Genomic DNA, 27076 nt, shown 5'->3' with positions numbered 1-27076 from the left:
CACACGCGCACATCTTGAGCGCCGGACGGCGGCCGACATTCCGCGTCGAGCCCACGAGACACGGCAGAGCTTGCTTCGCCGGCGGGCGGGAAGGACGCCGAACAAAAGCCGCTCTGTGCGATGCGAGACGGCTTCGGAGCGACTCTGGCGGGCACCCGCAGAAGACCTTTCTGCACTTCGGGCTCGGCGTTGGCCCACCTTTCCAGCGTCATTTGAGCCATGGAGCGGGAGACTCCCCCCCGCTCTTGGATCTGAAGTGCGGATGCCCGACGGCGCTCTCTTTCACGCCCGCATCGGGACCAGGGCGAGCCGCAGCCGCAGCCGCGGTGAAAGCGCCCTGTAAGACGGGATGGATCGTACGCAACGCTACCGAATCCCGAAACCCAGAGAGCTAAGCTTTCATTTCAAACATTGCCAACAAAACGATTGTTTTGGACGCAGAGGATGACGATCGGCCAATCCTCCTGAAAACACCCCCCCCCCCTCCCCGCCCGCGACCTTGGCCAAAGGTCTGCAATGCAAACAACAGCCGGCCGACCGACAAGAGTCCAGAGGCGGCTTTTGGCTCTCCGCCGGCAGCGCAACATTCACGTGTCCCTTTCCTGTTCTTGCCAACGACGGTTCCGGCCGGTGCGGAGGCGCTGAAGAAAAGCGCCCCCCCGCCCCCATACGTTCAAGTCGACTTCCGCAAAATGTTGCGTCGACACGCGAGGAAAACAGGAAAGGAAGGCTATTTGCAGCCACATGACTAGTTTTGTGATCGTCAATGAAAGAACAACGGCGCCGTCATTCGGGACTTGCGCAAAGCGACCTCATCACGACAGCGATGCCCTTTGACGGCTGCCAACTCGGGGCCAGGTCACCCTCGGCAAGGGGTCGTCACGAGGACCCAACTCCTTTGGACTGCGATTCCCTGGCGTCCCGCGACGGTTTTTCAGGTGTGCCGTCTCAAGTTGCCAAGGCCGCGTGGCGCGCGATTCGCACCTGCAATCCTCGCATCCACTTAGCGCGCCGTTAGCAAGAGTTCCATCGAGGCAAAGAGGACTCGGACGCAGTCGCCGGCTTCCCGCAAATCATCGATGTCTTCCAATTCCATCCCCGGGACGGGACTCGGCTTCGCGGGCCGGGGAGCGCCGTCTCCCCGACGTCCTCGCGTGTTGTTGTTGTTGTTTGCTTGAGCGCGGGCTTCAGAAAGCTCCACCCGTGATCTCAAGCGTGACGTAGCTCTTGGAAGGCGCGCGGCGCAACACGCCGCATCAATTACACGGCCGCCGCCGGCCATTTGGCTCGTGACGGCCGAGGCGCGATGGGGTCCCGAGGCGTCACCGCAGGCCGTCTCTTCCGGGTTTAGTCGGCGGAGGACCTCGTCTAAAAAAAGGACGCCTTGCTAGCGCAGGCGCATCCGCAATGCCTTCCATCCTGCGGCGCAAAAACAAACAAACAAATCCAGAAAGAAATGGCGGAGGGGGGTCCGAATGGGGTTGCCGAGCGCCCAGGACGCGCCATCTCAACGGGATGGACGGATAGTCGGCCACGTCGTGCCGCCGCCGCTCGCAGGATTCGCATGCGTTTTCAAAAAAGCCACCCAGGCTTCTTGCTGCCGTTCACATTGGCGGCTGTCCATCGCCAGACGGGCTTCTTCTATTGCATTTCAAGCCCCTCCCCCCCGCCACCCCAAAAAGCCGGCGGGCGGCGTACCTCCCGAGCCGGACGCGACCTCGGCGCGACCAGGGGTCGGCTTTGTTTGCGCTGCGAGCAGCGCGTCGTCATTCGCCGACGGCGCGCGGCCGCACGGGAAAAAGCCGCGGCCGGGCTCAAAACATCGCGGCTCTCCGCGCAAATGGGGACATTGAAAGGAGGGCGGTGAGGCGAAAGCACCGTTTGTTCGTCGTCAAAACAAAGGCGCGGAGGCAAAGAGCGCTCGTCATTCCAGTCGACTCTTTCGGATGACTCGCTGGATGCGGTCGTACGGAGGGGGAGCGAGGACTCACCGGTGTGTGGAAAAATAAATCCCGTCCCGGTCAAATGCTCCGGAGAGCTGCGGGAACGCTGCGCCAACACCTCCGTCCGCAGCAAAACTTGCTGGAAAACTTTTGCGGCCTGCCTTTGCCGCTGTGCTTCAAGTCCTCAAAAGTGGCGGTGTGCGTGCATGTGTGTGTGTGTGTGTGGGAAGGGGCCGCACTGGCAACTTCCTCTGCAAGTTGGAGGCTGACTAACCAGAGTTGTCTCTCCTCCCCTCTGTTGGCTCCAGTGCACATGGAGCAGGAAAAGCCGTCCTCCAACCCCTCCCTCTACAGGGGGCTGGGGGGGGGAATAGGAAGAGCCTAAAATGGTCAAGCAACTAACTCAGTGAGGGGGCGGTGTGTGTGTGTGTGTGGTTTCGCCGACAGGATATTTGGTGTCTTTCCGCAAGCACGGGCACATCACGTGGGAGTGAGCAAAGAGCAGCGGCGATGACGCGGGGGGGGGGCTCCCTTCGGCGAATCCTGGCGGAAAAGCCGGCCGGTCGGCGCAGGTGGCAGGCGCAAGCTGCGGCGAGATGGAAGAACGCCGGCTGATTGAGCATTTTGGGAATCCAAGTGGGGGGAAGGCAGATCGTGTCAAAAACAACAAACCATCCGATGAGCGTCTCGCTGGTCGCCGTCGACGCACTTCCCTCCACCACGTTGTGAAAAGGGGGTGTGACCAGGACAAAATGTGTCTCTCACGTTGGACGCCGCCAAACGTGAGAATGACCTCGGCCTGCGCTGCGTGTCTTTGGCCCCAATGAGCCCCCCCCCCCCAGTGGCCCAAAAGCACACAGGATGTGCTTTCGTGATGGGAGCGGGGAAATCCCCATTCTGCAAGGCTAAACTCTTCTCCATCTGGATGTCGGGACCATCCGACACACCGCCCCACCGCGTCCAACCGAACTGGGCCTCGTGTCTGTCCGGGCAACGTTTCGAACACCCCACCCCAACAGAAAAGCTTTGGACACGTCACGTTGGTCCCGCTCAGCCTGCGCTCGGCGTTGATGGGAAAGTGCCGTTCTTCCTTGAATATTCCTCGACGTCCTCCGCTCTTTGCTGGCTTTTGAGCGTGGCTTTAATGGCTTTCCATTCGCCGCAGACGAATGCTGGAGTGCGGGCGGGTGGCAAAAGAAGTCAATCGGCAGAACGATCAAAATCAAGATCGCCAGAGGCGATCGCAGAGCTGGACCTCGAGGCCGCGGATAACTTCCAGCGACGGACGAAGCCCGCGGACGCCCTCCCGCTCCAAAGGAATGTGCTGTGCTGTGCGAATGGGCGGGATGGCAAACCCGGCGAGGTGAGCAACAACCACGTGATGACGGTGCAAAAAGAGCCGAGCGCACGTCCCCAAATAACAAGCGCCAACGCCGGCTTTGTGCTTTCCCAATGTCCAAAAACGGAGGAGCCGCCGCTTTCTATTTCAGGATAAGCAGTTCAGAACAAACAAACGTGCCTACATTTTCTGCCGAGATGTTTAGCGGACACTACAATTAAGTGGAATTTATGTGGCAGGGGGTGGGGGGCGGATGTTTCAGACTGGTTTCAAATGCCATCAAACATTCAGCAGCTCCGTTCGGCGCCAACATTTCGCACGACGTACGAGGAGCCGAAAAGCGGTCACGCCGGGTGTCGGTGAAGCCAAAGCGGCGCTTCGGCTGGGAATGCGCGCTCGCAGAGACAATTAGAGGGCGCTCCGGCGGACACCAGGCAACAGCAAGCCTAGCAATTACGCTTTGCTCCCGCGAACGAGCCGGGGCCCGCAACTTCTGTTTGCGTCGGCCGACAGCAGCCTCCCGGTGCCCTTTGGACTGAGCCAACATTGTTTGAACTCATCCGCACAGTCTTTGGTTTGGAGTCGAGTCCAACAGTCCAACACAAAACACAAACACGGGCACACTCGCTCACTTGTCACGCCAGAGGTGACGCAATCGACATTTTAGTGAGAAGAATTCAAGGGGCTCGCACCAGAACCTTGTGGCGCACCAGCTGCTGAGGTCCAAGAAAATGCCTTCCACAACCTTGACTTGTTTGGATTTTTTTGTGGCGTCTCCTTCCAGATATCGAGCCCCTCCCGACATCGCTGCCACGGGCCCCGCCGCATTCTCTCGGCGTACGTGTTGCTGCTCCGACCTCCTGCTCGGCGAGACTTTCAATCGAAGGAGATGACGAATTTGCTTCGATTGGCTCGGGATGCGATTTGCGCTAGACGGCGGTTGGCCAGCCAGATGACGGACGGGCATCGACGTCGCGGGGGAGGAACCGTCGCCGCTCAGACAGGAAGGAAAAGCTCAAGTCAAACAGCATTTTGCCCCTTGCCCACCGATTCCAACCTAACCAAATTGGAAAGTCCCAAATTGGAGACACGATAAAAGCGTCACGCTCAGAGCGCGAGTTTCCATCACGCCAAAATATGCGGCTGCTTGACGACATTCTTCTCGTCGGCGGGCTTGAAAGAGGACACGAATTGCAAGGATGCGCAAGACCAGACTCGCATGGAAAGCGTCCGCCGGCTTCTTGAAAAGACGACGGGCGAACGCCTTTCCGCGCTCTCCCCGAAGACGGACGCCACGCTTTGCCGCAGGGCGGACGCTCGCGGCTTGGAATGCGTTTTTCGGCAACGTTCCTTTTGATGCGGATGAAAGCGCGGCCAAGATGAAATCCTCAGCGTCGGCGCCGATCGTCTCCGGCGGCGTTCCGTGACGCCGCGGACTTCCAGAAATGCTCTTTTGATCATCCTTCCGCCGCATCGTAGATCAAGAACATCATAAAGCTCCCAGAACTGGCCTTGAAACCGGTCGGCGACGGATGAGCTTTGAGCCGGCGCGCCGCTTTTGCGGCCCTGCTCCAATGTGGGATTGGCCGGGCGGGGGCAAAGGACAAAGACCGCAAAGTGGAGGCTGCCGATGTGTCGGAAGTCAAAACGGGAAAGGCGAGCGTCTCGCGACTCGCGGACGAGATATCATCGTGACAAGCGTGGCGCTTTGAAAAGCAGCCCCCATTCGCTCCAACTGCCATTTAGGCTGCGACATCTCTCTGATGTTTGTTTTTTTTTCTGAGACTTGGGAGACGTCAATTTCTGTTGCCACCAAAGAAATAAATCTCCTTTTGATAGGACAAAAGCTCTCCGGGGTAATCGGGCAACAAAATGGTGACATACTGTAGGATGGTGGTCTTCAAGGCCCAGCTGCTCCGAGCTAACAGCACCAATGACATTTGCATGCCCTCCCTGAACCGCGTCCATGACTCCAGTGTTGCAACGGCGCCCTCTCGCGGCCGTTTAGGCTACTCTCATGTCTTGGCGGTAGGCGTGAGGAGGGGAAACCAAGAAATCATCACGCCCGCCTGCCGTTTTCGTTCTTTTCCGTTGGCATTTGCCACAATCATCACCGCGTCACTCGACACTCGCACTCTTCACTGCTCAGCGCTTAGCGAGGAGACGCACGCAGGCGGGAAGCAACGCCGAGCTCAGTTAGCCGGATTGCCTTGAACACGCGACGAGCACTCACAACAATGTTGGCACCTGGAAAGTAGCGACGGGACGCACTATGATCAAGGTCACGTTTGTCTGTTTTCCAAGTGCCAATTCATATACATCCAATATCTACACACGCTGTATATTAAAACGCCGCGTTTACCTCTGGCAGCACGTGTTCGCCGAGCCGCCGTGGAAGAAGTCCTGAGCTCGACGTCTCCGGCTTCACATTCCCACGGCCAAGTGTCCCAACTGGCGAAAACAAAATTTGTTTCCTTTTTTCAGTCCAAAGCGCTTTCTTCTCTGCCGATGTTTGTCGCCAGAAAAGAGCGTCCGCAGAAACAAACACTCACGTGGGGATGCGGAAGCGGACGATCCTTGGTTGCGGGCGTCGCAAATCTGGTTTGAAACTCAAAACTTGTAGTTTCCAGGCGCAGTTTTTTTTTGTCTTGCCAATTTGTGCGCTAGCCGACTTTTTAGCCCCCCAGCAACAGTCTTGGCACCGCCGCGAAAGGCTCCCTCGTTGCTTTCGCCAAGTTAGCCATCGGCGTGGCTCCAAAGCGAGTGGAAACTCTCCGAGCCAATTCTTTGACATCAACAAAACGAAACATTTGAGAAACGTTGCCACCTGCTGGCCAAAAGAAAGCGTTGCAATCACCAAACAAGGCGCAAGACTTATTTTCCATATCAAAGTTTATTGCTGACATGCGTGTAGAGTTTCTGATGAAGTAGAAAAATATGTTCGTTTCTTTCTTTAAATCCAGAGGTGATTTTCCAACTGTACAAGAATGTCATTCATGAGTTGCGAGATGCCCCCATTGATGAGCAAGCAGCTGACGAAAGACAGGAACCACTTTGTCAAATGAACGCTGGAAAGCAATCAGCAATATGCCCAAAAGAAGCGGCCGGGGAGATTTTTCTTCAAATTATTAGTTGTGCTACTTAAAAAGGGCAATTGTTTGTTTGTTTTTGTGAGGAGGGGGAAAATAGCTTTGTGGAAACTTATTTTTGCTCATAAATGACGAGTTTCATCAAAATTTATGATGTCATCCGGGAAGGGGGTGCCTAGGGAATAAATACAATTTGGTTTAAAATGTTTGAATATAAAAACAACCAATGTAGTGAATGAAACCAAATGACAAATATTTTGCAAGCAATTTTGCTCCAACATATGGCGACGATGCATTGAAATTAGAATGAGGCCCAAACTCAGGGAAAGCCTTCTGATCCGTATTTTAGGGAAAAGGTTGTGTACGCGCCCCCCACCCACAACCATAAAATTGGGAGGAAAAGAAGGGAAATATCGGTACAATTTTGTTCTTTTTCTTTGTGTGGCGTGGACGTACTTGACAAATATTTCAAGATTCCAATTGCTGTGAAACCATGGGGAATATTTCAAGGAAAAAAAAATCATGCAAAATCATTCTACGAAATAATCCGATTTTTTTTTTAATGAACGATATGAATCCGGAGAAAAAAAAGTTACACTTGAGTGTTTTTTTCAAAATAAATCAGTAATATTAATTATTAGAACCAAGCATAAGGCAGAGTAGCTTAAACGGTGGCGATATGGCAAGCACATGATGCATTTGAGTTTGTTGAGTTGGGGAGGGGGGGCTACTTTTTCATGATCGTAGCTGAGAGAACAATAAATAAATCCACCTTGAAATGTTAAGTGAACGAGGTTGGGATGCAAACATAAATAGTGGGAAGCCTAATTGATACTGCGGCAAAGTCGCCGAAGAGAAGCTTCGCCTCAAAAAAAGAGAACCTTGATTCAGTAAATAGTCAGCGCAATCCAAGGCAACCAGAAAAAACCAAAGTGAAATTCAAAAACAAGACAAGGAAAGTAATTACAGTGTGGATCACCGAGCACCGACAAAGTGGAATCATACATGCATGTACATGAGGGGGGGGGGGGGCTGTGAATAGACAATCAAGGGCTAGCTCGGTGTTGCTCTGCTTTTCACAGTGTGCCAGATAAGAAACACTAGTTGGACGCTTTTCCACCGCGTGGCACTCACTCGGCTCTCCGATCAAATCTGCGCGGGGGATTTTCGTTGCTGTGGTTTTGTTTGGCCAGAGAGCGCAAAGGCATTCACGGCCATGGAAAGGAGGCGGGAAATCGGGCTACTGCAGCCAAGTGGAGACAGAGGAAGCCGTTCGAGGATTCGTTGCTAGAAATGGGGTGGGGTGGGGGTGGGAACGTAAGTGCTGCGCATCTCCACAGTCTGTTGGAAATGCCAGAAAATGAACATGCTCGCTGGAAGGCGTGGTGGCGCGCTGCGCATAGTCTCCACTTGGCCCCCAGCGGTGTGTTATTTATTTTTTTTTATGCCGCCCTTTTGGAGGCGACTGATTTATCAATACATATTTTGAAATTAAAAATACCCCCCTCCCCTCCAAAGAAAAACAGAGCCAATGCTAACTTAATCTGTCCCCGACACGGTGTCCTCCACAGTCTCCCCTCGGATGCAGCGCCCCGTTTTGCCGGCCACCTTGGATTAAATTAGCATTGAACGTGGCCTGGATTTGGAGGGTTTTCGCAGAGCTGAGCCGGTACCGCGCTGTGGAAAAGTACAGAGAGACTGGAGGATAGCTTAAAGATGGCCGCCGGCTCGGCGGGCCTGGCTTGAGACGCGCGCACGCGCGCGCACTTGGCTATGCAAACATGTCAAAGTGTCGTTCACATTCATACTGGAAACAAAAGCACACTTTTCATCTGGTCTGTCAGACTACCCGGAAGCCACCACAAATCCCAATGAGGCGCCGGGTAGCGGTTCCGTGGCGTCCCCCCTCCCCCAACCGCGTCCAACACCGGGTCTCGGCGTGGCGACTTCCAGGCTTTCCGCACGCTAGCTGCCTGATGCTAGGAAAGAGATCTCCGCAGGGACCAGAAGACCAGTACAGTACGTGTGCTCCCATCATGTCCTAAAGTCTTCAATAGGATATTACAAATGCTACTCCGAGGTCATAATGCTAAAAAGAAAGACCAAAAAAAAAAAGCTTATTCCGTCCAAAACTGGAGAGGGTTTGTCGTTTCTTTCCCCGCGGCGTGACGGGGAAAACGCCAACGTCGCCGGTGGCTTGGCCGAACAGTGAGCGTGGTTTACCAACACGGAGGAAGAGACGGAGAGGTAGATTGACTTGAAGGTTTTCCGAAGGGGGACGACGGCGGAAGGAAGGAGGCGTGGCGGGAAGGCGGAGGCGCTCCCGCCGACGGGGGGCTTGCACAGTGACGAGAGGGCGGACCGAGAGAGAGACGTGGCGGCGGCGACTACTTGCGGAGGAAGCGCTGCGCCAGGATGGCGGCGTCCAGCGGGCCGACGGGCTGGGCGTCGTGGCCCAGGCGCCGCACCGGTGGCAGGCTGTTGAAGTGGCGCTTGAGGAAGCTCTTGGCCTCGTGGAAGGTGTTCTTCTCCTCGGCCAGCAGCAGCTGCTGACGCATGTAGTTCTCAAACTCGTACTGCGACGACTCCTCCGTCACTTTGGCCTGGAGGAAAGCAAAGACTCCCATCAAGACCGACACCCCCCCAGCCCCGACCCCAATAACAACTCGAGCCTGGCGCTCCTTTTACCTCCTGCAGATGCTCCGAGTGGTTGACCTGATCGTCAATGTCCGGAACCACCTGAAGCGGGCCGCTCAGCGACGAAACGGACTGCCTGCAATTTCGAGGAGCTGAAATGAATCGACCACTCCCGGGTCGTCACGCCGCGCCGCCATTTTCATCATCGGGCCATTGTTTCACTGCTCAGTTGCAGTTCAGTTCTGTCTTGTTTTTTTAATTTTTTTTAAATGTCTAAACAAGAACGGGTTCCGGGAATATGTGACATCAATGCAATCGGATTCATTTATGGAATACTGGAAGATATTGCATCGTGTAACGAGGGCAAACGTTCCACTCTGGCGGCCATGACGGTAAAGCCCAAGCTTTAACGACAGAGCTGCGTTCCAAACGGCGCAACCGAGACTTTGGATGCCAATCCAAATGCGCTCATCGATTGAAGTCGGCAGAGCGGTGACGCAAAGAGCCGCTCGCCATGCAGGGAGGGGTGCGCGTACCACGAGGCGATGATGTCACCGAGCAACTCCAGCACCTCGCTGGCGGTCAGCCTCTGCTGAGGGTCCAGCACCAGCAGTTTTCGGATCAGACACACCGTGTTGTCGGATACGCGGCCATCTCTGCAGGGGGGGAGGAGGGGGGGCAAGTGTATTGACATGAGACACAAGTCAACTTTTGAGGGAGAGAGAGGGGGAGACTGCTTTCAGGTGAAATTTCAGGGTGAAGCGGCCCACATCTATCGTACGTCTTGGGGCGACAGGCCGGGTGCGCCGCCCGCCATTGGCAGTGCGCAATCTCAACCGCCATTGGAAGTCATCCAAGAGGACATCCTTCCAAAGGCGTGGCGCACGATCGGGGAAGGTGCGATTAAGTCCACTAGCCGGGCATTGGCGGGCGCGCCATCCTGGAATTTCACCCGAAAGCCTCAGCGCGGCGGGCTCCCGCCCGGCGACTCACTCTGGGACCGAGTACTCGGCGGCCTTGATTTTGCGGAAGAGCTCTTGAGGTATGCTGTCGTAGAAGGGGAACTGGCCGTAGAGCATGGTGAACAGCACCACGCCCAGAGCCCACATGTCGCTGGGCTTGCCGCGGTACGGGCGACCTGGAAAAAAGGCACAACAAACACTTTCAGCCACAAACATCGGCGTCCATTTCACAGGATCGCAAACTCAAGATATTTTTTTGTACCGTCCCGCTAAAGCACGCGCCCCGCCCCGAGGACGGAAAAACAAGCGGCGAGGGCCAGAGGCGTCACTTTACCGGGACACTCACCGCTGAGCACGTCCGGGCTGATGTAGGCGGGGCTTCCTCTCTGGTCTTTGAGCAGGTCGTCCTCGCTCACCAGGTGCTTCCCTAAGCAGAAGTTGGTGACGGTGATTCTGTGCGTCCTGCAACAACAAGCAAAGCGGTGGAGAGCGCCAAACGAGAAAAGCAAGCAGCCAACGAGTCCCCCTACGAGCGGGACAAGAATGCGGGACAAGAATGCGGCCCTCCGCCGCCCGCCTTACCGTTTGTTCAGCACCATGTTTCCCAGCTTGAGGTCTCGGTGCACGATGTTCTTCTGCGGAAAAAGGCCCGTCAGGACACGGGACGCGGAAGCGCGAGGTCCGCCGCCCCCCCGTCCGCATTTGAAAGCTGACCTTATGCAGGGCCTCCACCACGCGCACCACGTCGTAGAAGATGACGATGGCCTCGCGCTCGCCCAGCCGCTTCTCCTTGATGACGTAGTGCTGCAGGTTGATGAGGTCGGCCGTCTTGTCGCTGAAGTCGTGCGCGCACAGGCAGTCCAGCACCAGGCAGATCCGCTTCTTCATCTTGCGCAACTTGTTGGCCTCCGGGTCCTCGCCGATTTCGTAGGCCCGGTCCTGCAAGCGCGTCATTAGTGTATGCGTCATGTTTTGACTTCCACTCGCCGGCACCTCTGAAAGCTCCTTAATCTCCCGACGTGGACGCAACCGTAATCCGTCAGCCGCCGCCGCGCCATGGCGAGCAATGAAAGCGCTCTGCCGGGGCTGACCTGGAAGAGGCCGTGATGGTGGACCACGCCGTCCTGGTTGTGCAGCAGCGACAGGAGGGAATACTCGGTGTGCAGCAGCATCTTGCCCTGCCTCTCCTCCTGCGTCTCGCCGGCCGAGTCGGCTCGCTCCTCCAGCGTCAGGATCTGCGCAAAACGGCAGCGGGGAGGCAAGAAATCCATCACAAGCAGGGCGGCTTCAGGGAGACTTCAAGTCCATCCTCTGTAGGTGGCCGTCATTCTGAGCACTTGGAAAGCGTCAGCATCTCGGCCGGGTTACTCAAACATGCTTGACTTTTGGACTCTGCCGGTCCTCCGTCAGGCGCCTCCAGCCGGTCCGGAACGCTGCCGCTTGGCACGCTCACCGAATGCCATTTGATGGTCCGAGTTTGCAGGCGACTTACTTTGAGCTGGTAGAAATCGTCGCTGCCGTCCTTCCTGGCCAGACACTGCACGATGCTGGGCACCGGCGAGTTGCCCAGACGAGGCCCTGCAACAAAAAACCCCCAAAATGCTCGGATGACAAAAAATAAGAAAATGAAATGCAGGCTGCCCATGGCCACCCCTGCATGGCTCAAGGTTTCGTTTGGCCCTTTGCAGATGGCTCGTCGTGCAAACGACACTTGTCAGGAGAAAGTCCACCTTGCGTACACTCCCCGGTCTGTGTCACGGCGATGGGCCACAATCACCAGAACCCCCCACCCCTTCAGTTTTCATTCACTCACTCAATCTTTGCCCATTAGGAAAGTCCAGGTTGCAATCGTCCCCGGCGCTTCCCTTACCCAGGACAAAGGGCCCAGCTCGCTTGGCGTTGCCGCCAGAGATGCCGGCGTACAGCGGACACTGCGGCTTGCCGGCCCTGCCCGACGTCTCTCCGGCCGCCCTCTCCGACGCACGTCGCTTGGACATCGTGGAGCTCTGCCAGGGGAGGGAAGAAGAAAATCACATTGGGACCAGCGCCGGCAATCAAACGAAGGCCCCATTCGCCAGGAGACGCTCCCCAGCCGCCACTCTTTTGATTCCGTCCCTCAGCTTTCCCGATTCGTCCGCTCTTTAGCCGCACATTTCAGCAGAAAATCTCTCCTCTGCCACGGCGCGACATGCGCGCAGCTATGAGGCTGACGAGCCCCTCTGCTATGCCAGAACAACAACAAAAAATAGGTGTGACACGGCCACCACTCGGACCCACAGCCGCCGCCGCGCGCGGAGAGGTATGCTTTGTTGAGCGCGTTCCTGCGCCGTGACGCAACGCCGGCTTCCCGTAACAGGGAAGTAAGGAGAGCGATGACTCACCGCTTTTGACTGCCGGTGCCGCCGGACGGAGATACGCGTTTGAGTATTCGGGTGATGACGCCAAACCGGCTCTGGAAGCATGACAAAGGGCATGGCTGTGGACCCGTGTGGGGAAACCGGGGCCGGGAGGGGGCCATGTCCGCGACCGACAACATTGAACTTCCTCATTTTGTCAGCAAAACATACCGGCCAGCAAGGAGCGTGAAGGCCTGCATACAATGTGTGTGTAGAGCACAGAGACCTACACACACACACACGTGTGATATTGCAAAATAATATTCCAGGCCGCCTCCACGCGCACAGTGAGCCAGTGCCGTCCGCAAAGCTCCGACGTCATTTCTGGATTTGCCCCGCCAGGCGAGAAAAGCCGTCAGTATCCTGGTGCGACCGCCAACCGCCTGACCCCAGGGTGTGGGCAAATGCCGCATAAGTATCCATCCGTCCTTCTAATTTGGTGGCAAATCAGACAACATGTAGGTCTGGGAAGGACCGGTGGTAAGCCCCCCCCCCCCCCCTCAAAATAAATCAACCTCACACCATGGCATTGAAGCAAAACGTCGGCCGTGGTTTCTTGACACTCGTTTGTGTGTCTCGTCGTGCCATCGAACTCACACGATGTCAAAGTAGCCAATTGCGGCCATTTTGATTTTTTGGGGGGGTCTGCTTCCACGTTCCTTTCAAGTGAGCGCACGGAACCAACAACACCAGTGTCAACAATCGGCTGTGACAATGCTCATTTCTGTGCTCTCCATTATAGACGGGCAATTTGTTTTACAGGCGCTGTTGTGCTGAAAGCGCATTGAGCTTTCCAAAAATATTTTTTTCATTTGCAATTTTCCACCTGGCCCGGAACGCACGGCCCACAATCATGCGGCCTTCGCCGCGTACAGCAAGTCGGCGCGCATCGGAGCCGCGGAGGAAGCGTGACTCACGCGAGCACAATCCGAGGATGGTAATAAAAAGCAGATTCAACGGCACGCGGCCATTTTTTAGGAGACGGACCGACACAAAGTAACGGGCTGCCCATATAATCAGCCGCCATTCTCCTTTTCCAATCAAGGCGTCGCGCGCCACCCGCGGCCAATTCTCTCTCTTTTTTTGTTTTGGGCCCATCCCAGACAGCCGACCGCGTCGCCGTCGCACCTCTCGCCCATCTGTCCCCATCTGTCCCCATCCCCGCCCGATGAGCCGAGGCTTCCCAACAGACGGCCGCCATGGCGCCAAGTCACGTCAAACTGAGCATGCGAGAATTTTTAAAAAAAACTAAAAAAGTGGGAAATCAGAGATCCTCTTCACTCTCCTTTCATCCGTAGACTGCGCTGGATCTTTGGGATGATTTCCTATAAAACTGGACACCGGTGAGACGAATGCTCGGCAGGAATTGAACACCGCGTGGATGGTTGCGTTTGCGTGGCCCTAAAAGCCAGCAGGTTATTTCAGCGGAGAAACTACAACAAGCAAGCCGCAGGCGTCTCAGGATACATTCTGCAGAATTTGCTCACCAACGGCCTCGATTAGCACGTCAAATCATGAGCGAGCGAAAGGCGACTTCGAACGCGGGTCAGCAATTGTCAGCCGCATAGTCATCTCATCTCATGGTAGGCAACATGCGCGGCTTTGGCGGATTTCCTTGCCAACAATGCAAAAAAAACCTCCCAAAACAAAACGAATGGATGCATTTTTGGCAGCAGGTGACCAAACGACAAGACTTGAGCGACATTCTCCCGCACGCGCCTCGGGGGCGGGGTCAATGATTCACCGACAGGAGCTCGCAACAACAAAGCCATCGGCTCCTTAAGGCCACACAGCTCAGCAACAGATGCCCCCCCGCAAGTTTAAAAAGCAAAGGGCAAGCGCACGACGACCTGGATGACCTCGGCGCGGTGACAGCATGCCCATACAACACCCCCAAAAAAATATCTCGTCAATCACGCTGCGGTGAAATCGACCCCCCAGTCATTCCATCCGCTTTGTGGCCTCGTATGAGGGGCACAAAATCACATCCAACCTCTCCTCAGACCGCAGCGATGGAGTATTTTGGTATTTGTTGACCCCATTCACCGATCGGGTGGCATTTTTAGGTCCTCCAACAACTCTTCTCCGACTATGGCGCAGAGCGACGAACCGATAGCAAGCGTCCCCGCCGCAACCAGCGGCAAGCTGCAGGAATCGGCACACGCTTCTCCCGGCCTGCAGTTAGTTGCCAGGGGACTTGGCAATTTTCCACCTTCCGAGGTTGCACCCGAGCCGTGACGGAGACGGACCTCGGCGACGCGGGGGAAGTTTCACAGCAGACGCTGGTTTCCGCCGCCCCGTCGTCTTGAAAGCGGTCGAAGGGATGCTCCTTTACAACCATGACTCGACTCGCAACAGGTGGTCAACAAACCAGGTGTGCTTCGAGTGTAAACAAATTTGAGGCCATCGTTTGCTTCGATGCCTCCCACTTTTGCAGGGGCCGAAAGTAAGGGCACTGACGGACAGCCACAGATCAAACTTGCACTCTTCCGTGATTGGCCGCAAATGCTTCGGAGTCAATTACAGCAGCTAGTCCGGAAGGAACAGAAGTCAGTGGACGCCGCTCTTCATCCCCGGTCACGCTCTGCCTGTCCTCCCCTCCAAGCGTCTTCCAGTTCCTGCTCGTTCTCGGAGCAGCTTTCCCTTTAGCAAGTAAGATGCAGGCTCAACGTGCCGTGAAAACGCACCTGGGTTCATTTCATTCCAAATCCAAAAAGATAAGAACTGCCCGTGTCCCAATACTTCGGGACTTGACTGAAGCACAAACGACAACATTTGACTCCAGTTTCAAGTTAATCGTACACGACGCACGCAAAACGGAGAGGCCCGACAGCTGATGGACACTCTTCCACTCAAAGCTCAAGCTAAACTTAGCTCCTCGGCGGCATACAAAGCTCGTTTTCACCGACGATCGCCGGCTCACCAGCAACCCAAGTCGGGATAGAAAACGGATGGATAGATGATGAAAGGCCAACGGTCATGTCACCGGGTCTCATCTGCCCTAAAAATGTTCACATTGCAGCCAACGAGATCTCCACTTGGAACATTGGTTACGGTTTCACAATTGCACACCCACAAACATTATTTAAGGAGAATTTCTGATTGTCTGCAAGTGGGTAAATGTAGTCGAACGATTTCGCAATTATATGTTAGTAGCGCGTTCCTAATGGTGCTCTATAAATACTGTTGACTTGACTTGATTGAACAATCATGGTGCATTCTTTTTTTTTTTTTTCAATCGAGTTATAGCACTGAGTTTTTTTCTTCGTACCCAAGCAATTACTTGGAGGGATGAGTTTTACTTTTAATTTGCATCATGACTGGAAATAAGGGCAACGAGCGTATGTTTAATGAGCCGTTGCCATTTAAGATGACAATGTAGCCGTACCTAATAAAGTGTCCCACGAACATTTCGAAAGCGAGTTGTTGAACTCTGCGGCAAAATCGCTCCCTTACACCGCCACCGGTGTTGGTTAGTGTTACGGAGAAATGTTCCATTTTAAAAAGAGGTCAACTTCCATTTGACTGAAAGTTAACAATCGCTTCGCTTGGAGCCTCCGACGCGGGCAGGCGAACACACAAAGAGGACACGCTGCAGTCGCAAGTTGTCCCTGCAAACTACTTAGTCGGCGTGAAACAATGCTTCGTTTAGCACGTTGACTCCATTTCTCGGGGTTGGCAAAGGTATGACCGACCAGCATCAAGTTGAGGGGAGAGGCCATTTAAACAAAATAGGAAACGGTACAGCTGGCTAGCACGAAGCTAACTCGCTAGCTCACCTCGAGCCGAAACCGCCGGGTCAAAAAAAAAAGAAAAAAAAAGAAAAGAAAAAAGTCTTGGCGTCGTCCTCCGCCCTCACAACGTCGACATTTCTCGCGGGGGGGGCGACGTCTCTGCTTGTCGACGGCTCCGGACGGAGCGTCGCGGTTCGGTTGGCCGCTCGAAGCCTCCGAATTAGCAGCGATTCGGGAAGAAAAGCCTGCTAGCTCGCCACCGATCGCATCTTTCCACAGCGACAGCGCCACCTGACAACGGAAGTGACGCACAGGCTTTTGACAAGATTGACAGCCTGCCTCGGCCAATCATGGTCTAGCAGATCGCCGATGATGACATTGTTTTCAATTTACGTAATGGAACAGGATGGGATTACGTCATCGTGTGCAAACGATTAAAACGGTTTGTGTAGCCACACGCGCACGCGCGCACGCACACGCACAGATGGCCGGTTAAATGCAATCGCTGAAATATATTATTTCTCATCATTTTGATTTACAGTTGATAAACACCGTTTTCGCAGTCAATTCCGCAAATGTTTTGTTCAACATTTTTTTTATGTATTTAACTTTATAGTGGATGATACGTATTTATATGTTGACAGGACAAAGTTCTATACGCTTCACAATTCAATTCTGTAAAAAAAAAAGTCACTTTTAGTTACTCAATGACTCAATTTTGAATGGCAGTGACTAAAGGGCAAAAGCTTCTCAAAGTCTCAATTCCAAGCACAAGCCACAACAAATTATTAATTTGTTTAAGTCACTGTGATTCAGCAGTGCATTGGCCCCAGGCCACATTAAGGATGTTTAGAGTCACGCGTGCCCGACACTTTGTGTTTGTGTGTGTGTGTGTGTGTGTGTGTATAAAGCAGAAATGATGAATTCATGAGTTGAATTGCATCAACGGTGACAGCATGAAATAAGACGCACTTGAGTTGCAGGCCGGATCAGGCCCAGGGGCCTTGAATTTGACAACGGCAGTGCTACAGTTGAATACTTTTGCTTGTTTGTTTGTCCGTCAGCGCAGGTTGGGGGGTTGTCGTCCTCTTTGCCAAGGTCACGAGGGATGAGCTCCTTTAAAAGTGGTGAATGAGAATATCTCATGAAAGGCCAATGACGCCACCGTGCCTACAAAAAAAACCAGGAAACAATTACAATAGCGCCCTCCATTGGCAAACATTTCTCAATAATTGGTAGCCTACTAATACCCGCTAACGCCGAGCAAAGTGGAACTTCAAACCAGAACCACCCCCGCCCCACACACACAGCCAGAACGACACCATAAGTCTCCCTCCCCTAACCAAAGCCGGTCCGGGCCCCTTCATCCCAAACGGAATGAACGAACCCAGATTCACTTGGGCAAAACTAGGGCTAATGCCAAAGCAGAACGCACACTAATCCGGAACTAATCTGACACGAGATATTCAACCAAGACCAAACCCCAAGCCGGAACTAACCCGGATTTGAACGCAGATCCAACCCGAGCCCAAATACAGATACATTACCCCAACCAGAACTCATCCCAAATCTCAGACCGGCCCTCCTACTCCAGACCTAGAAACTCAAACCGAATCCCTGAACACAAATGACCAAAACCCAAACAAAGCACATTTGCACAATGTCAATTTATTTGTATTTGTTTTGGAACAGCGACATTGCAAAACGGTGCACAACGCAGAACGCAGTACATAAATCCGATCAATAAATCTACTCAATACACCGATTGACAATGCAATGAACCACCGACAAATTCTCCTGTCATTTGTGGACTTCTGCCCCATAATCCTCCACGTCGTGGTGTAAAACGACCAACCTCACTGCGTACTCGTTCAGCGCCACGGACGACGACAGACGTCAAGCATCCATTGAAATTGGGCTGGCAGCCAACGAGGCCATCGCAGCATGGAAGCCGGATGACAATCGGCTTCCAAAAGAGCACTTGGGTTTTGGCGGCTTCCCCGCACCGCATCCTTTCAAATGCAGAAGCAGGAAGTGGATACACTCTCGGCGTAAGTGTCTGGACCGGGACACGTACCGAGGAAGAAAACCGAAACCATGTATTGCAAGCCTGGTGTCGAGTACATTTTTTTGGTTTCTACTTGTCTGGATTTTGCGACAAAGCTGTTGAAACAGCATCAAACTTGATTTCCTTGTAAATGACTTACGGATTCAGCGCCCGAGTGTCTGGAATGATATGACAAGGGAAATCTCATCTCGATCGAGTTGAGTCGGATGACCAAAATGATACGATGTCGCAGTTTTGGGGAAATGCTCAAATAAAAGGTCCTTTGACAAAAATGTTGGCGCCTAAACTCCGCCCCAAATTCTGGAATCAAATGCCCGTCATCGTCTCTGTTGTTTGTCTTGGGAAAGCCCAGTAACGTGTTTGGCTGACAAGGTCAAATGGCCGCGGGTCTTTTTCCGGAACGTACCCCAAAGGACACAGAATCCCAACGTCGGGAGGAAAAAGCACCCGGAAGTTTTCTGCACGCATGTCGCAGCAGCGGTTTAGCTGGTGCAGACGACGTATTGCGGTCCGTCCCACCACGGGATGCGGGGGGTCGGAGAGGGAGGGGTCCGATGGCGTCACAGGCCGTCCATCATGGCCAGGAGGTCGTCCCCTTTGCTGCTGGCATCGGCGGACAGATCGGGCGACTCCCGAGACTCGCCGAATTCCCCCATAATCTTGGCCAGCTCGGCGTTGGCGGTTTGGTCCTGTGGGGGAGAGTTGCCCCGAAGAACCGCTTCACTCATTTCCGGCCGACATTTCAAATAACGTGAACGAAAAGCCGATCATTCGGTGCCAAAACAAAAACATGGATGAATACCGCCGGCTAACTCCACAATGGTCCTTTTTGACCAGAATGCGCGCACACGCAAAGTTCAACATTTATGAAAAGTGCAGTGTTTTTCTTGCAATAATAATACTGTTATTTTGCAGTCAAAGTGAAAATGAGTCAAGAACACGATCAAATGTTTGGCTTCGGTTTTTGTCCACTGGAGGTCGCCATCCTCACGTTCAATTGTCGGGTCTGTGGCTCGGAGTGCATTTCGATCTTAAAAAGGCGCGGTGAGTGACGGATGTGGGACAAGCAGTACCTTGGTAGCTTGGATGTTTATGAATCCGTATGACAGTTCATCCGGTCTGGACAGTAACGCTTCTCTGTGGCGACGACAACAACAACAACAACAACAAAACGTGGTATGTTTTGAATACAAGAAATGAGCTTCGGGGGCAAGGTACCCACTCTTCCTCCTCGTCGGTGGCAAACAGGTTGACCCGGAAGCCGCTGTCGGCATTGCCGGCCTTCGGGACTTCCAAGCCTCCCATGAGTTTGGCTAAGAGGTTGAGCTCTTCTTTAGCCAGAGGGTTGGGAACCAGGTTGACCTGTCCACAATGCAACTGTTCACACTTTGCGCGGGTGTACAAGGGATGACATATTTTGTACTTCTTTCATTATCAGCATTGGTTTATTTTATATTTGAAAATGCCCCCTTTTAGTTTTGTTTCAGTGTTAGCTTTGGTTGTTTTTCTTTAATATATGGAGCATTTGTCGAGTGTAAGACATTTTAAAAAAGACATTTTTGTTGCTAATTATTGTGTAGTCAAGTCGCTACAGCTCTCAAACGACTGAGCTTTCTTTTTTTGGGAGCTACAGCAGTATTGAAATCAAAACGCCAAAAGCCCGTGTATGATGTGAATTGACAAAAGACAAAAAACAAGGACATTTTCACCAAAATGATACAATGGCTTTATAAATGTTATTGTTCCTTTTTCTTTCAACGCATTTTCAGTTTTATACTATTGCGCTCATGAAAATGTTTTCCATTTTGGTTTGAGTGATTTTGTTCACGAGAACAACAAGCTTGGAGTGTGTGGATTTGTATTTTTTATTTTTTTTACCTTGGTGTGCTGAGCAGAGTGCTTGGAGGTTCCCGACATGTGCGTTTCCACCGGACGGCACACGCTGTACCTGTGAGGCCACACCGCAGCAAAGGTACTTCACTGATCAGACAGCCAAGACACAAGGTAGCCCCCGTTATCATGTTTTGTGTGTGCTCGTGTGCGTTGAAAGGTCTTACATGTTTGTGCCCAGTTTGGTGACCCTGTCGCCGAAAAGCTCAAAGGATCCTTGGCAGAGTGCAGCCGTGTAGTTTCCGCCATTATTGAACTGCAGCCTGCTCATCTCTTCGCCGGTGCAGCTGTACATCCTGGGATAGCCACAAAAAAAGAAAAAAGAAATACTTCTTCTCACTGTGAAATGTTTACCCCCCGCAAACATATTGAAATATGTATTGAATCACAGTTTTTCCCATATACGCGAGTCACAGTTTGTCGTTTTGAATTGGAACTTTTGGTGCCAAGGAACTGCAAAGCCGAAAACAATGATTTCAACCTCCAATTCATTGAATACGCAACGATGACAAGCTATGTCGTCTTCTAGCTTTTTTAAAGCAAATAATCATTACCTTTGAATTTGATGGCCCCCAAAAAGCCCGGACAGGGACATGACAAGCACCGTTTCTGTCACCTTTTCTTTGAACAACATTCAAAAAAACCTTTGGGCATTAATTGTTGATGCTTCGTAGGTGCAATTCTTTGCCGTTCCTGCTTGATGTACAGCATCAACTGTTGTCGTGTTTCACGCTTCGTAACGGGCCACGCATCTTCAACGGGGGACAGGTCTGGACTGCAGGCAGCCCAGTCTAGTCCCCGCATTCTGACACCAACGCCAGTTTTTGTCTCTCTAACTTGGTTTGGATTTCCACTTGCATGTGCCGCTAGCCTTCAGCGAGCGAGAGCATCAAAGCGCACAGCAGGTCTAAAGTTAGAATGCAAAGGCCAAGAGTAATGCAATTAGCTGCACGTAAGCCGACGCGGCAGCATCACGACGGAGAATATGGAAGGCAAACACGGGGAAGGAGCCCCGGCCCGTGAAATTCGACATGCGACGAAATCCCTTTTTGAGCTGCCCATTCCCTCAAAGCCGCTTTGAAGCCCGCCGTCACAGTTGCGCTCATTTACTTCATGCCACCGCCACCTGCGATTCGGAGGTGGGGAGGGGTGCTTTCAATCCACGGCTTAGATGACGACGTTTGTGTCGGTGTCACCTTATCCAGCTGGGAACTTGTGTCCCGTGGGGCACGGGACCGCTGATGGGGAGCGCAAATCGACCATTGGAGTTCTGCACTTTGTCTTTGAGGAAAATGGACACCTGGCACACAAGAGAGCACAAATCAATGAGAATTATCGGCTGTAACGTCAACGCCTGTGCTCATTCGTTTTTTTGGGGGGGGGTTGGGGGGTTCCTTTTCTGGGGGGAGTCCAAGGAATTTTCTTCAAGTCGATAGACCAGCTTCATTGAGACCAGTGGGTGACAACCTTTTTACACCAAGTACCACCTCAAAAATACTTAGAAGAAGTAGGATTAGTATGAATAATTTTGTACGTGCAAGTGTTTAGGCCCATTTTCTCTCCTTCAAGCGAATCCGCGGGCGTGCTATCGTTGGAGATTTGCGTCCATCACAGTCTGCACGGTGCTTTTCCTCTTTGGCCCGGAGGCGTGTGGTGTTCCACAGGGCGCAATTCCGGGGCCTCTGCTGTTCACACTGCATTTGCTCACTTTGGAAAGAAACATGGTATTTCCTTCCACTGCTGTCGGATCGATGTCCCAAATAGAAAAATAGACACGTTTCCCCACTGAGGACATTGCCTAGCCCTAGAGGGAATCCAGACCTGGATGACACTGAATTTCTTGAATTTTCATGAAAAGAAGCTACCAGACCCTATTAGAGGCAGCGAGGGGGTGGGGCCTTTCCCTCTTTGGAATGAACAGCGGATGGATGGCTCCCAGAAAGATTGCCGTCAACGTGCGGCATCCATGGACAATTAGTCAGTCACCTTTTGGAGAAGCGTGCATGACTGTTGTTGGCCTTTCGCCGTTAGCGGCAGGGCCCCGTCCCCATTCAACGCGGAATGCATTGAGCGCATGCCGTGCAAAGTCGTTCTTGCGACACTTACCCTGATGTGCATGTCCTGAAAGAAGATCAGAAGAGTTTGCCGAATCAACTGGAATTCGCCGCTCGCTAACGGCGTGTACATCTGAAAGGAAGAAATGAGCTCAGCTTCCATCAGAGCCCCACCCGAATTCCCACGACACGCAAAGCGACGGCGCACCTCGATGAGCTGCCGATACGTCTCGTCCACCTGAGCCAAAATGCAAGCCGTGTCCTTGACAAACTCCTTGATGGCGTCCATGTGGTTGAAGGAAACCAGGAGCAGGTCTCGGGGCCGAGGACAGAGGAGAACTTGGTACTTGAAGGCCATGGTCATCAAGTCGTAAAGCTGCAAGAAGAGGAAAGCACCCAGAAGAAGCTTCTTATCATTGCAAAGAGAATCTAGATGGATTGCAATGTGCTGGACGGGCATCGCTGAAGAGGCGATGTGAAACTAAGGTGAATCCATGCAGATCTACTCCAGATGACACGTTCGGTCGTGACTGAAAAATCCATCGGTTTGCCGCAGCGTATTGACGCGACATCCCCTATTGAATGCAGATCTGAAAACATCTTTAATATGCTACTATTTCTATTTCTTGATCTGCTTTTTCTTCTTCTACTTCTCCCTTTCGTCATTTTGCTGCTGTAAATTCTCCATTGTCGGACAACTCAAGGGTTCCTTCTCTTCTGAAAGTACGCATGCTAAAAGAAGCAAACTGGCGCGGCGTCGCGCGACGCACCTTGTCCATGCTGGCTTGGTTGAGCCTCATGATGGAGGCGTGGGCCAGCCGGTCGAAGACGGTGCGCAGCGCCTTCTTGGAATACAGCTCCTGCGGCTTGAAAAGCTCCTCCAGGAACTTCTTGTTAAACATGGTGGTGATGATGTCATTCATGACTGGTCGGGGAATGAAGGCAAAAGAGGTTCAGGGAGGGATCGCCATCGAGCCTACGTCACACCGCGACCGGGGTGGGCAAAATCCCCGAAAGTTGCCACAGCCCCGGGACTCAAGTACCGATTTTCCGCCAACAGTGGCCTCCTCGTGTCAATTCAAGCGCCGCACCTCAAATAAGATCACGTGACTCCTTCACTCTGATCACTGACACCGCCATATTCCACCGTTGTTGTGGGGGGTGGGGGGGGGGCTTCTGCAAAAGTTGACATTTGCGGGGATCGAAGGGGGCGCGAGTGGTCGATCCGCATTTCGAAGCCAAATCCAAAAGAAGAACGAGAGCTTTTGAAGCGATAGCCAGATTCCAAAATACAGTACATCAAAGAGTACAGAGACGGATAGACAATACGTCCCCCCCACCCCCCACCCCCCCCGGTGTGTCGCGTTTCGATCTTAAGCGGTCGTTTGTTGTCGCTCAGCACCTTTCTTTGCTTTGTCGGCGGGGATGTTTTGAGCTCGTAGCCGCTGGTCCAGAATGTAAAGCATTTCTCCGCCGAGATTGATAAAGAGCAACGGGAGAGTCCTCGACGACATGTTGGAACCTGGAAAAAAAAATCTGGAACGGCCAACAAAAACAAAGAGCGAGCTAACGACGGCCGACAGGAGATCAGATCGGTTGCTAGAATGCCTTCTGCGCCTGTTGCCAGGCCACGGAGAAAGTAGCCAATCAGAGCGATGGACGTCATCAAACAGGAAGTTGCGCGGAAGAGAACCACAACGCTCCAATTTGTCACAACGCAGGCTTAGAATCCAGTCAAGTCAAGAGTATTTCTGGAGCACTTTCAAACAGCCATCGCGGTGTTACAAATGTCATTTAAACCTCTCCGTTGCATTACTAGAAAAGTATTGAACTTTTCCAACATATTATACACGATTATCTTTCATTACAAACTTCATTACTCAAGTTAAAATGACTATCCTGCATAATAAGTATATTTGTAATGACTGTATTCCATTCATTTTTATCTTTTTACTCATGTATGCAATGTGTATACTGTATTTAAATCTGAACGTATAGTTTATTAGAGGTACTGCATTTAGTTCTCAATACGTTTTTGAATATGTTGTCCCAAAGTTTTTTCTCATTTTTGGGGGAGCAAAAACAATGTATGGAAAAAATGGTAATCATACTTTTCTTTGAAACCAATTGGTAAATAAGAGCAAATTATGAAATTGCTCATTTATGGGAATAATCAAAACACACCATGCACACCCCCCCCCCTGCCCCCCTCAGATGTTGGGTTGGTACTTGAGTGCATTCAAGCACACAAATGAATCTTTATTATGATCACGTTGCCAACGTGACATTTCATTTACATGCATCTTTAGTCAATCAAAGAGAATCTTAAGGGTGTGAACCGACAACCCTTGCCCCAGATAATCATTTGTTGACCCCCCCCCTCCCCCCAGTCTTGACTGAATCCTTTCTCTGGGGATGACCACCATTCTTTTGCTATTACGCTGAAGTTTCTCCATTGCGGATGCGCATCTCTCTGGCCATTCTGCACAACTCGCAGGGGCCGCAGAAAAACAACATGAGTGCGTCGTTGCAAATTGTCCCCTGTGAAAAGATGAGAGGGCCCACATCATGCAAAGTCACCTTTGAATTATTCGCATTGTCAGTCAATGTTGACACAGTCACGGTTGCTCTCTTCTGGCAATAGTTCATCTTTTGTTTTGCTTTTTACTTCAACATTCCCACATCAGACTTGAGCAGGCCAAGACCTTACTCGGCGCCTCCAGCAGAAGAGTCAAGCGAGAGCCGCCTTCGACGCCAGCAGCGCCAGTCAGTCTCTTTGCCTCTCTCGGAAGCAAATGTTGAGGAATGGTAAGTACTGGAGGAGGTTTGGGAACATTGAAGTAAATATGTGCGTCACCGTTGTAATCGTCTCAAGTTGATCAAGTGCAAATCCCGTTTGCATATTTTAAAAGGACTGGTATCCACACACAAATCCCTCGGGGGGACGTTTTGACCTTTCACAGGGGGTTTCTGGTCCCCATCGGCTGCGAAAAACGAGGGATTCCTGTAATGCCTTTCGACGAGTGGGAGCACAAAGAACATTTGGGACTTGATTTGCATTTTGTAAGCGCGCATGTATGACTCAAGTGCGATGGACTTTCTCAGTTGCGCCCCGTTGAGCCACGTTTCCTTTCTGGTGCAAGGCGTGAGTGAAATCAAAGCCATTGCTTCCTCTTCTTCACTTCCACATACCTCGATGCCATACGTGTGCCTCATGTGGGTCCTCAAAGCCGTCAAGCCGCCGGGCACGCAGCCCAAGCAGCAGTGTTCGCCATATTTGTTGGCCATGTAGCAGCCCAGGATGCACGGGCAGAGGCAGCCGACTTCACCTGGTGGGGTGGGGGGCGACATATCGTGCTATTGAGGAGGACCCGATCGTCCAACACGAGAATCGTACAAATCGTTCCACTCACACGTCGACAAATCGTTGCAGCAGGAGCAGAGTCGCGTGCTCCACCGTCCCGTGTCGACGTTGGTGCCGTAGCCGCCGGTGCCGGGCTGGCAGGTTACTGCTGCGTTGGACATGTGGGCCGCAGGTTCCGATACCTTGATGAGACATTACATTTGTTGTTTTTGTTTTCCTATTGCTACATTTTTTATTTTTTTTTGCAGGAGAAAAAAAAAAAAGAATGTGACCGAATGTGACTCCTGCCACATTGTTGTTGCGCTGTGCTCATGATTTGCACACGACAGAGTGGCTAACGAGGAGGCCTGGTGTCATTTGTGCAGTCGGCAGACGAGCACTGCCCTTGTGCATCACTCTTGATATATTTTTGGTAAAATGAATCAAATCCCATAACTAAACATACTTTTTTGTTTACCTGTACATACATTTGGATGACTAACATGACAATTAGTCACAATGCAGAATCTCTCTGAATAAAGTACCTCCGAAAAGGAAAATAAAAACAAGCATTGTAATAAAGTCAAGCAACAGCCATTCAAATTCTATTTCTCTCCCATCAAACATATTGAACCGTGAAACGCAGAACATGACATCTTTTTTCTTCCAATTGCTAACTTTCCACCGAAAATGTGCATATATATATATATATAAAAACATGTAGAGTAAATAACAGCTGTATATATTTTTGAGCATTTCTTTTGCATCAACATCCTTTGTAATACATTTAGCATTGTAATATACACAGCATGGATATTTATGTATCAATAACAGACATTTATGGTCCTAAATGTAAGAAGCTTAATCTTCACCCTCTAATGCACGTGTCGATGTTTTGCCCCTCCACCATTGACCTAATGGAATATTTTCCATGGTTAACATTAAAAGTGAACGCCTTTCTCATCATAGTGGTCAAGTGCAATATTGCAAGAGGGGCTTTTGATCATAGCAAGGTATAACGGTGATCCCCCCCAAAAAACGACTCGAGAGAAACATGCGCGAGAAGCTTAGACAGCAAATTTACGACATGGATGAGCATTCAATCCTTTCATATGTTGGACGGCGCTCAAAACGCCATGCGACTTACCAGAAGACGGGCGGGCGCGCTTCTGTGCGCGCACCGCTCGCGATCAAACTGCTGAGCTTGACGCCACACAGGAAGTTTGGTGGAGACACACTTCTTGCCGAAATGAAAAGGGCTGAGAAGGACGACGAGATCTCTGCGGTGATTCTCAAACCAAGCGCTTTTTGTTTGTCGGTTGGCTTTTCTTGCGCATCCACACAGGCGGCATCTGATGGCGCCTCGACTTTGGAACCGCTCGCGTGCACGCGCCGCTGCTCCTGGAGTGCCTTTACAAAGCCATCAAGGAGGAAATGAAGTCGCTGGTGCAGGCCACCACGCGCACATAAGTGTCACCCCCCAAAAAAAATTTTTGTTCCGTGTACAATGGCATCGAATGTGCTAAGCGTCCCATTCGATGGCTCTGCAAAGCTGCTGAGATGGTGGGCGGCGGCCATTGGGGTTCGCCCATGGGTCCCGTATGCGCAAAGTGTAGCGTCT

The 27076-nt window shown here is 52.1% G+C and overlaps 4 protein-coding genes across 7 annotated transcripts in view; 1 reads left to right on the top strand and 3 right to left on the bottom strand.

The window, feature by feature from the left end:
• Positions 1-27076, top strand: part of map7d1a (MAP7 domain containing 1a) — a 98041-nt gene that overhangs the window by 43812 nt on the left and 27153 nt on the right. The window lies entirely within an intron of this gene.
• stk40 (serine/threonine kinase 40) lies at positions 6157-16422 on the bottom strand. Its single transcript, XM_052065965.1, has 11 exons — positions 16146-16422; positions 11841-11976; positions 11463-11548; positions 11062-11205; positions 10685-10909; positions 10553-10605; positions 10317-10432; positions 10002-10146; positions 9545-9664; positions 9060-9144; positions 6157-8974 (listed from the first exon to the last, which is right to left on the bottom strand). The coding sequence occupies exons 2-11, from the start codon at positions 11965-11967 to the stop codon at positions 8759-8761; spliced, it is 1317 nt and encodes a 438-aa protein (XP_051921925.1). The 5' UTR covers positions 11968-11976; positions 16146-16422; the 3' UTR covers positions 6157-8758.
• oscp1b (organic solute carrier partner 1b) lies at positions 16593-23776 on the bottom strand. Of its 4 annotated transcripts, none has more exons than XR_007962463.1 (10): positions 23515-23776; positions 22883-23037; positions 22165-22488; positions 21255-21358; positions 20226-20354; positions 20047-20116; positions 19391-19530; positions 19242-19305; positions 18673-18857; positions 16593-17270 (listed from the first exon to the last, which is right to left on the bottom strand). XR_007962463.1 is itself a non-coding variant. In XM_052065967.1 (10 exons), the coding sequence occupies exons 1-10, from the start codon at positions 23624-23626 to the stop codon at positions 18729-18731; spliced, it is 1152 nt and encodes a 383-aa protein (XP_051921927.1). In that variant the 5' UTR covers positions 23627-23766; the 3' UTR covers positions 17749-18728. The 4 variants fall into 4 exon arrangements, 3 of the variants coding, with proteins under 3 accessions (XP_051921927.1, XP_051921926.1, XP_051921928.1); XM_052065967.1 differs by lacking the exon at positions 16593-17270 and having other exon boundaries at positions 17749-18857; positions 22165-22245; positions 22321-22488; positions 23515-23766; XM_052065966.1 differs by lacking the exon at positions 16593-17270 and having other exon boundaries at positions 17749-18857; positions 23515-23775.
• On the bottom strand, positions 24330-26765 carry LOC127601033 (cornifelin homolog B-like). The gene is made up of 4 exons (XM_052066014.1): positions 26603-26765; positions 25526-25658; positions 25305-25441; positions 24330-24653 (listed from the first exon to the last, which is right to left on the bottom strand). Exons 2-4 carry the CDS (start codon positions 25635-25637, stop codon positions 24549-24551), a joined length of 354 nt encoding a protein of 117 aa, XP_051921974.1. The 5' UTR covers positions 25638-25658; positions 26603-26765; the 3' UTR covers positions 24330-24548.

This window comes from Hippocampus zosterae, chromosome 5 (assembly GCF_025434085.1).
Source record: "Hippocampus zosterae strain Florida chromosome 5, ASM2543408v3, whole genome shotgun sequence".
Taxonomy (NCBI): Eukaryota; Metazoa; Chordata; class Actinopteri; order Syngnathiformes; family Syngnathidae; genus Hippocampus; species Hippocampus zosterae.
The sequence above is the reverse complement of the archived record's forward strand: the minus strand, read 5'-3'. Positions and strand labels throughout refer to the sequence as shown.

Coding starts and splice junctions, on each gene's coding strand:
- stk40 (XM_052065965.1), bottom strand. CDS start 11,967: ATGTCCAAGCGACGTGCGTCGGAGAGGGCGGCCGGAGAGACGTCGGGC. Junction 9,145..9,544: donor GGTGACATCATCGCCTCGTG/GTACGCGCACCC, acceptor TCGAAATTGCAG/GCAGTCCGTTTCGTCGCTGA. Junction 8,975..9,059: donor ACTCGGAGCATCTGCAGGAG/GTAAAAGGAGCG, acceptor GCTTTCCTCCAG/GCCAAAGTGACGGAGGAGTC.
- oscp1b (XM_052065966.1), bottom strand. CDS start 23,626: ATGTCGTCGAGGACTCTCCCGTTGCTCTTTATCAATCTCGGCGGAGAA. Junction 23,038..23,514: donor CGCCGACAAAGCAAAGAAAG/GTGCTGAGCGAC, acceptor TTCCCCGACCAG/TCATGAATGACATCATCACC. Junction 21,359..22,164: donor TTCAGGACATGCACATCAGG/GTAAGTGTCGCA, acceptor CTTGTGTGCCAG/GTGTCCATTTTCCTCAAAGA.
- LOC127601033 (XM_052066014.1), bottom strand. CDS start 25,637: ATGTCCAACGCAGCAGTAACCTGCCAGCCCGGCACCGGCGGCTACGGC. Junction 25,442..25,525: donor CTGCAACGATTTGTCGACGT/GTGAGTGGAACG, acceptor CCACCCCACCAG/GTGAAGTCGGCTGCCTCTGC. Junction 24,654..25,304: donor GGCACACGTATGGCATCGAG/GTATGTGGAAGT, acceptor ATCTTTTCACAG/GGGACAATTTGCAACGACGC.